General features: G+C 36.9%; 1 protein-coding gene across 1 annotated transcript; it reads right to left on the reverse strand.

Annotated features, from left to right (window-relative positions):
• Positions 1–102: 102 nt before the first annotated feature.
• LOC145234220 (uncharacterized) lies at positions 103–9,724 on the reverse strand. Its single transcript, XM_080098975.1, has 16 exons — positions 9,716–9,724; positions 9,246–9,421; positions 7,946–8,763; positions 5,535–5,615; positions 5,391–5,465; positions 5,221–5,292; positions 4,942–5,022; positions 4,645–4,725; positions 4,207–4,311; positions 3,710–3,820; positions 3,463–3,514; positions 2,818–2,848; positions 2,713–2,746; positions 2,189–2,305; positions 1,961–2,026; positions 103–1,691 (listed from the first exon to the last, which is right to left on the reverse strand). Exons 1-16 carry the CDS (start codon positions 9,722–9,724, stop codon positions 793–795), a joined length of 2,808 nt encoding a protein of 935 aa, XP_079955101.1. The 3' UTR covers positions 103–792.
• Positions 9,725–9,987: the final 263 nt, after the last annotated feature.

Genomic DNA, 9,987 nt, shown 5'->3' on the forward strand with positions numbered 1-9,987 from the left:
ACTTCCTCTACCACCTGTCACCGATCTTCGTGATAAACTGTTAACAATATAGGAAGTGATAAGCTATATTGTGGTTTGTGACGAAAAGAGCAGATAGCCTTTTAATGCGACTTAGAGCAGGCACAACAAAATCTTTAAAAAGTTACTTAAAAATTTTTTTAGTTCGAACTTGATTTCATACCCAAAGATGACTTGCAAAAAAGCCCGAATTAGACCCAGAAATTTTACCAAGCTTCAGCTACAACGGAGATATGGCCTGACCCGGTTTGACTTACAGCACTTGTTTGCATTGTTGCAACGGTTATTTCTTATAATGAAATGTTTGCTAACTGAACAACGTTTCGACAGATGGTTGGAGTTAGTCAGCAACTGCTATCGTTCTGTATTTGGATAAGTTGAATAAAGATTGATTTTTATCTGATCTGTTTTTAACGCTTACAGTGCCAATGGATATTTAGATTAGAAACAAGGTAAACTATCTCAATGTACCATTCCGGTATTACGGTACTGTTGTGTAAACCACATATACTTTAAAAGGCAACACGTTGACTGAAAGCATAAACCCCAGGAAAATTAAATTACGATCTCCCACTTCGACGAAAATTTGGGTCAATTCTAAAAAATTGAATCGAATGCAAAAAATTGAGAAACCGTAACAACAAAGAATAATCACTTTTTGTATGTTATACGCATTAAATGAGAAACAAAAAAATATCTGTACACAGCCACAATCGGACGTAAATAGTAAATACCAATGTACGAAAACAAACGTGCCCATTACACCATTTGACTTCATTGAACGGCTTCGTAATCGTAACATTCGTAAGTTGCTTGTTCCTCATAGTCCATTTCTTCTAAAGATTTTTTCGAAGCAAGTGCGAGTTGCAATTTTTCGTTGCATATTTGGTAAAATTGCGGACGCTCGGTGATGGACAAGTCCTGACTGTGCTGAATTGCGCCTTGTGCTCGTTCAAAACAATCAATCGCCTTCTCCATGTATTCTTTCGGTCTGAGCAACCCTTGCGCATTTTGGCTTGCTTGAGAAGGGGTTAGATTTTCTGCAACCACGGCGTTGCGAGTGGTCAGACTATGGTCGATGTAAACATTTCCAAGTTCTATAAGGCACTGTACATAGATGCTGGTCCTTTTTACCACTTGAGCTGGCCAGTACGTCGCTTTGCTAAGGGTGGCTTCTGCAGCAAAGTTGTGGCCAACCAAATGCTCGATTAAACCAAGGTTGTATTCGCACTCAAACACAAGCACGATCTTGTAACTTTCATTGCAATGGACTCGGTCTGCTTTTAGCTTAATTCCGGTCACGTAAGGCAAAATTAGATTCACAATGAGATTCCTCTTTCCACCACTTACAAGTTCCTTAGCAAGAACATAAAACTCGTGGGCACATTCAGCTAGACCTTTGATTTTATAATTAGGTTTCACCATGCGGTCATAGGACTCTGCTGTCATCATTAGAAGCACTGCTGAGTCAATCAATTTGCCTTTGCTTCTTTCTTCAGCGGCAAGTTGAAGTAAATTGTTGCAAGTTGAATCTTGGTCATCTGCGGATATTTCCATCGCTAATTGTGCAGCATATGTCTTAGCTTCTTGTTTTCCTTGCTTGAAGCAAGTCTTTGCCTCTTTTCGGAGTTTTAATGCATTTTCCGAGGTTAGGGTTGCGTACAAGTTCAAATCTGCAAGACAGCAAACAAAATTTTCAATATAGGTTCAAGATGAGCAATGAATTTCCGGCATAAATGTTGATTGAAGTCAGCTTTGCGCTGTTTAACTCATTTTGTGAATATTTTGTAAAAAATATTGTTTAAACGTTAAGTAAGCTGTTCTTGAAAAAGTTTTCTGTTTGTATTTTGAAATATGGAGAAAAATGTAATTATGCCCTCATTGTTTTCGTTCGTACGTTTCTGTTTTTGGATGAGCATTTGTTTTTTTCGTTCGTACTTACCTCTGCTCTTTAAAAAGACCGACATTCGTTTCTTGAAACTTGCTTTTCCGCCTTTGCTTTGTCTCCCTATAAAACACACTAGAAACGTTAAACTTGCTAAAAAAATTCTTAAAATATAACTGCAATTGGTTAAGCACCAGAGGGCGCAGATTTTATTTTTTACTTTTTGTAATACATTACAAAGCCATGTCATTGTCTAAAAATAACGTATTTGTTTGTGGGGATCACCTTGCGTGGTTGAGGAAATCAAACGTCGCCTTCTGTTTGTCAAGTAAGAAGTGAGATGACTTTCGCTAGGAATTCGTTGTGATTTAGACCGATTCGCTTCCGTCGTGGTTTCGGAATCTAAGTGTTTGTGCAAATTTTGGTGAAATGACCTAACTCACTTTTAATAACCTCAGTTTGGACCAAAATTGTTGGTTTTTGTTTGTAACATAAATATCTGCATATAACTTACAGACAGGACAGGTTTATTAATCTGCAGTTTCCAGAGGACATTCCAAACAATTACCAGTTTAGTAAGAATAATGTAAATATGTGTTAGTTAGAGGTTTGTTGCGGTAAAAAGCAAACCTTTTGTCTAGTTGCTTTCAGAATTGTAAATAGCACACTTAAATCACACATTGACGGTGAAAGCTTTAGGTGTTTATTAATTTTGTTTAAGTGTTTATCATACCCATTTAAACAGTGGGCATATTTTTTTATTATTGACGACGGTGTTTATAAGTCTGCATATATATATATATACCGACCTTTTAGGTATGAAGGTCCCTGTATCACCTTTTTCTGCGAAAAAATCAGTTGTTAAAAATGTTGCATTTAAAACGCGACGGTAAAATTTTGGCAACAAAACTTACGGAAGCTCCAGAATCAGCTTCTACGGGCGTCCTGGAATATTAACAAAATAAAATTACTTTTACGTATTCATTTACCTGATACAAAATAAGTAAACGGTACTTCAATAAACAATAATGGAATTTTCACAAAATAATTTATTTCAGTTCCTGTCTCTTGCAATTCTTCTCCACTTTTTTTTGTATGAAGCGATTTTTTACTGTACGGGCCACAGTTTTTCTATTGGGGTAAAATACTCAAGCGTGCGAAAACATAAATGGACTAATGTTCCTAGTTAAAATTGGTAGGGCCAGATCAAGATTCCTATATCGAATAGAATCTCATGAAGTATTATTTGACGAGAAGTTTTATAGACACTGACATTTGTTTTGTAATTACGCATGCGTCCTGCAGGCTAAGTAAAATACCTTGCAAAGGCACATTTGACGAAATTTCGGCACATTTATTGCTTCCAAAATGTAGACCTAGTGTGTTGGGTCATGATGTTTTAAAATCGGTATGACAATTTGTACAACGCTCTCTCGATATTTCAAAGCCGATCTTTGACAGAAACAACAAAACAAGGCCGATTTTGTTTTTCTGTTATCTAAAAAATGCAGCTGACAGACGCTTAAGGGCAAAAAATTACCGTGAGTAAAATCACTTACTGTGGGATCGGTAGCTTCGGACGATTTGTTCGTGGAGGAACTTCAGGGCGACCTGCGACAAATTACATAATAAATCTACAGTCTTTTATCACATAATTTGCTCATTGAACATTTTTAAGGTGCTTTTCGTTTGGCTGATAATCAAAAAGGGTAGAAATAGTAAAAATAACTGTAGATTGTTTTTTATGCCTGAATTGTAATATAGCCTATTCCATTTTAAGTATTTTTAGGTTGCTAAAACACTCACTTTTAAACTTCGTGGCTTTATCCTTAACGTTGCCAGGAGTAAGTCCGTATTGGCCCAAATGGTCGTTTACAACGTCGTAGTCGTGATCATCTGTGTGGCGGATTTCTTGTTCTGTAGAGAGCAATGAGTTAGGACTCGCTGATAATTTTATTGGTTTAAGGACTCAAATTTATGCAATAAACTGCCATGTACACAACCGTTTGTTTCAGGCGTCCTACACCTGTCTAAGCTACGTTGCACTAAATTGCACGGATAGCTGTTCTGTTGGGATGCAATTGCGATTTATTAGGCGTACGACATGAAAAAAGCTTGTTGGAGTTAAGGTTGGACGCGCTTTTAATTGTGTGGCCGACGATGGAATGCTTAAGCGACACAATAAACTTTATTAAAAGGCAAACACTGGTCATTTATTCAACCTCTGCGCCAAACCATGGGAACAATTTATTTGAGGACTTTGGGGGCACGGATAAGGATTTTGATGTTGTAACTATCCTGACCTTCTTGGACTTCATCATGGCGTAAGTTGTCAGTTGATACAGACATTTGCTCAAAACCTGCTTCCTCATCGGAATCGAATTCACTGCAATCTCCTAACTCATCGTCTAAAAAAGGATGCACTTGCTATTAATAAAGGAACTTCGCTGCTAAAGGTAATACGATTTGGGATTGAATGTTATAAAATTGGTGACTGTAGTTATTTACAAAACCGATTTCTGTCAGTAATTTACAGCCTTTGTGCACCATACGCATATCCTTATCGTTTAAGTACTGTAAAAAAAGATAAAAATAGAACAAATTAAACAATCCTTTTCAAAATACCAACAATCATATTTGGCAAATTTAAACTTTATCAGTGAAATTGCAAATTATCAGTGAAAGATGTGTTTTAAAAATAATAAAAATAGAGGTATATGTTATTTGAAAACCAAATTAACCGTCTCCATCAAGTTGTATGTTTTCATTTGTTTCATAAATTGCTTGATATCCCATCACTCCGTGTAAATCAGATGGTGGTACTGCCAAAACAACAGCACAGTTTTATAAGAAAACATATTACTTGCTTTCGTTTGGTACAAATCTAATGCTACAGTATAAAGTTACGGCTTCTAGTCTGGTCAAGCCGACGATATAGCCGAAATGTGGTCTTATAGTACATGTGTCAAAATACAGTTACAAAGTCTTCAATTAACACTATACAAATGTAAAAACTTGAAAATCAAATAGTAAATTACTTTCTCTACTGTTCGCACCAATTGTAGTGGTTTCATTTGTTGTAGATCCCTGGTAGAGCTCTTTAATTGGTGTTTTATATTCTGAGAACGGAAAACAAATTTTAAAACTTTAAAAACAACTTCAGTGATAACGTTCTTTAGAGAAATAATTTTGAGTCGAGTTAAAAAAAACGAATTGTTCAGTGCAATTGTGTCGTTAAATGTGTTTTTTCCAAAAGTGAAATAAACTCAACTCCATGTCAGTTAACCATGTTTTCTGCTAAAACAAACGTTAGTTACCGTCCAGAAAAACACTGTTGTTATTGGTGCCTTCATACGATTGTTGAAGATCTCGGAATACTTCTGTGCCTTCTAAAAAGCATGACTAATTGTAATCCTTAAAACATCATGTTGGATGGTTATGTCAAACACAATCTTATAAAACGGAGACTTGGCATTGCTACACTTACCCACTGAAAGAGCCTCGGTTTTTTCTCCGAAGTCGTTTAGCCTTTCTGAATCAACTGATGGACTTACACAGTCATCTATGTTACAACAAGTAAGTTTTAACTCTTGATGATGCAAATTTTACTAAGCAGTGATAAAGTACTGACCAAAAGAAAAATGAGAACACGCGGATACAAAGGAGTGATCTGAATCGCTGTCAGTATCTTTAGTATCATCAGTTACTTGTTCTGGAAAATGTGAAATAAATAGAAATTAATTTGATTAGTGTCGACTCGAACTACAGCAATGATCTCAAATGGGCACATGAGTATTGTTTCTTATGATTGACCCAAATAGATTTCATCGGCGCCGATAGACGATGTCATTCAGGCAAAACTTTGCAAGGATTTGTTTTTATCCTACATGTAATGTAATAAACAATGCCAAGTACGTTATATTATTAAAAATAAATAAAGACGATTCTCAACGTTTTGTCTTAAAAAGTTTTAGAAAAGTGTGCAATGTAGAGATTGGTTTGTGCGTTAAAAAATAGTTTTAAAAACATTCACTAAAAATAACGATTTTTTGTATTGCTTACAAAAATTTCTTACACGTCCAGAATAGAAACACTAAAACAGAGATTAAATGCTTAGAGAAAGCACTTTAATTATAGCTCATCACAAAACAAAAACAAATCTAAACGTGTTTGCTTTTATAATTTTTGAAAGGTGTGCAATGTATGGACTGGAATGTGCCTCAAAAACAATTAGATTAAAAAACTTTCATTATACGTGACGACTTTTTAACGTGGTTAGGGACAAAGGACAACTTCTAATTACTTTCATTTTGTCCTCGCAAACAAGTTCTAGAAATTATTACGCACTTAACATTGTTAAGCTGTTGCAACACGTTTGGCATTGACATTACGTAAGATCCTTATGTTGAATTTCAAGTAGGAAAAACATTTCCAGATGTTGCGGTTGACAAAGGCAATCAAGTTAGTCTTATCCAAGCGCGCGTAAACAATGTTCGGCTTTTCTAGGTGGAAACACACGTACAAAAGAGAAACAAACGTCAAAAAGTAGAGATGAAATGCTTGAAGAAAGCGCTTCAACTACAGTCTTTCACAACCACTGTACGTTTCGTTGAAATGTTGTTACAACCCAAACGCAACGATGTAATCACACCACCAAACGTTATACTTTGCAACCATTTCAAATTGCACCAAAATCTCGCTAGTTAAATCTGCTACAGCCTGATGTTTATGGCCGCAATATTCAAAACCAACACAAGCTATCAAAAATGTATTTGTCAACTCTCAAAATGAGGTTTTACCTCCACTAAAGAGTAAAACAATATCGACCAATATAAGTAAATTTATTTCAGGGCTTGCAAAATCTGGCGATTGAAGGCCATGGTTTATTACTCATTATTTTCGATAAACTTCTCTATCACAATCGGTAAGTCAGTTACGGGCAGCAATTTTGCGGACAAGTATTGTTTTTTATTTTAAATGTAACGTAATAAACAATGCCTTGTTATTGAAAAAGAAACTAAACGTGTCAGCTGTTATAATTTTAAAAAGGTGTGCAATGTGTAGACTTGAATGTGCCTTAAAAATAATTGAATTGAAAAACTTTCATTAAAAGTGACGACTTTTTAACGTGGTAAGGGACAAAGGAGTTTGAACCTGTATTTACTTTCACTTTGTCCTCGTAAACGAGAATTCAAAGAGAGTTTGAGGATCAGCTGTTGCAACACGTTTGGTATTGACATTGCGCAAGATACTTTGTTGAACTTCCAGAGTAGGAGAAACAACCTTAGGCCAGAGGTCGGCAACCTTTTTTATACAGCGGACCGTTTTTGAAACTAAAATTTTATCGTGGACCGGCCTTTAAAACACTGCAAATATTTAGCAAGGGAAGCGCTTAAATTTGTTTATCAACCCCGGGATACATAGGCAAAGTGTTTTAAAGCATTTACCTAAAAAGGACACGGCCTGGTAACGAACTCCTCGCGGACCAGTGCCAGGCCGCGGACCGGCGGTTGCCGACCACTGCCTTGGGCGTCTGACAAAGGCAATCAAGTTAGCCGCATACTTTCCTCTTCAAACGTGAGTAAACATGTCTGGGTAGAAAGACACCCACATATTTGTGGCCAAAAACGGTTGAGACACGCATAAAATCGGGTTTGGTGATAAAATGCTTTAGGATAACACTTTTCCTAAACTGTATTCGTCTTAGGCAAGTTAATTGTCCAAGAAATCGTGTCAAAATGATACATGTCTTCAATTCCAACGTATCACAACCGCTGCACGTTTCGTTTAAATGTCATCAACCCAAACACAATGAACCACACCACGTTGTACATGGCAACCGTTTTAAGTTACACCGAAATCTCGCAGGAAAACTGCAATTGGGCCACATTTAAAGTTCGATATTGATTTTTAAGACTAAATGGCTGAGAACGATAACTTTTAAAGACCCGATCTGTACTTGATCTTAAACAGTTTTGGTGTACATACCAACCATTTAAAATGAGTACTGAGTACTATACTGTAACACACAAGAACTCTTACCAGTAGAACGTGCACCTTCATTAATTCGACATTGATCGATTGTTGGCCATTCCAAACTAGGAGAAGGTGGTAAAGCTTGCAATGGAAGCATCTCAGTGACTTCAACAACTGCCCTTAAAACTGCAGGGTCATTCCTATCGCCACCCAGCACCGAAAGATGCCTTTTTACTTCCAGCAAAGTTGGCCGTAACGATGGTTTTCCGCTCCAGCATCTTTGCATCAGGATCTTCAATTCGTCAAGCTCAGCTGAAGTTGACTGTGGTATATTAGGCCGTTGACCGTTTATAATTGCCCGCAAAAGACAATCATGCCATTTGTATGGCACTTCTCGCGCCAACATCACATACAAGGTCATACCAAAGCTATAGGCATCCTCTTCCTTTTTAAAAGCGATCTTTGAGTCCTTCAATCTTTCAGGAGCGGTGTAAAACAATGTAGTTTTTGCAATTTCATTTATTCTTTTTAGTTGCCCCTCTACCCAAGTTTGATCAATTATTTTCGCACTACCAAAGTCGCTAATTTTGCATCTAAGGTCATCGGTCATGAGAATGTTATCTGGTTTCACATCGCAGTGGGCCAGACGTTTGTAGTCGGTAAAGTTATGCAGATACGAAAGTCCATCAGCTACGTCATATGCCATACGAAGCAACAGTACGTCATCGATGGAAATTGCCTGGTTTAGCAGCAAATCTTTCAAGCTGCCACGCGGCATATACTCCAAGAGGATCCCCATTCCAGAAGGCCATCTCGATGCCCCATGTAAACGCACGATTCTATCATGATTGGCTTGTTGAAGAATTTGAACCTCGTTAAGGATCCTAAATGTATGTCTTTTTTAACACAGAAAAATAAAACCGTTTCTTCACACCTAAAAAACCACAACGTTGATAAACTTTAGAAAAAATATTTATGTTATGTAACTTTAGGGGTCGGCAACTTTTTTTGGACTGCGGACCCCTTTTTAAAAGTACATTTTTTATCGCTGACCAGCCTTAAAAAAAAATCTTTAGCCATAAAAAAGCTTAAATTAGTTTATCTTTACCGGGATGCACGAGGAAAACGATCACAGCTCCGTAACGAACTTCCCGCAAACATGCGGTTGCCGACCACTGAATGTGCAGTTAATGATATAAAAGACATATTTAACTGTTTTGAAATCTAAAGCTGCATTACAGTGTGATAGTAATTGCAATTCCCTGTATTACGTGCTTATGTATTTTGATTACTGAACCAGTGGGTTATCATCATATTGCAGTTATTTGTATTATTTTAAAACACTTAAAATATAGGTAAAACTTACTCTCTCTCCTGTCTTGTTCTTTGCTGCTCATCCCCGTATATCGAAATACATTTGACGGCAATGTAGTTATGATATGTGTGATGACACAATCTAACAACACCAGATGATCCTGACCCCAGTTGACCCCCTGCACTGGAAGGCACACATCGAATACTCGATGCCTTGAAGTATTTCGGCTGTAAATAAGTATAGTTGGTACTTTGGCCTAATCCAGGCTAAAAGGAAGATTACACCGCTTTGACACGAGAAAGGACTTTCCACTATTTAATACATAAACATAAGTTTATTCCGATAACTTTAAATTGGTATTTTTGATTAAGTACATGTTTGTAGTCAACAATATGCTAACCTGATACTCACAAATCATGGTATGTCAGGCATATTAAAGCATGAACATATTCATCTTAGCTGATACTGGCAATTATTAAAATCTGATTAATTGGTAATTACTATTTGCCAAACAAACTTACTTCAGCCATGTTTTGCGGTGCTTCCAAAGAGCTCAAACGCCACCGTCATTATATCGCTCCAAGTTATTAAGTCTCTCTGTCGTAACTAACTTGTGTGCGACCGTGCGCTGAGACGAATAAAATGGGACTATCCAGTAACCTTTTGATGGGTATTCGCGAGCACACAACCATAAAACCCAGCCTTGTTCGCAAAAGGAACCATCTTCCACAGCATAGTGTTTTTATGAACATGTGGAGATTGCACAGGCTATTCCATGTTGTTATAGCAAAAC

Source organism: Phallusia mammillata, chromosome 6 (assembly GCF_965637545.1).
Source record: "Phallusia mammillata chromosome 6, kaPhaMamm4.hap1.1, whole genome shotgun sequence".
Lineage (NCBI taxonomy): Eukaryota > Metazoa > Chordata > Ascidiacea > Phlebobranchia > Ascidiidae > Phallusia > Phallusia mammillata.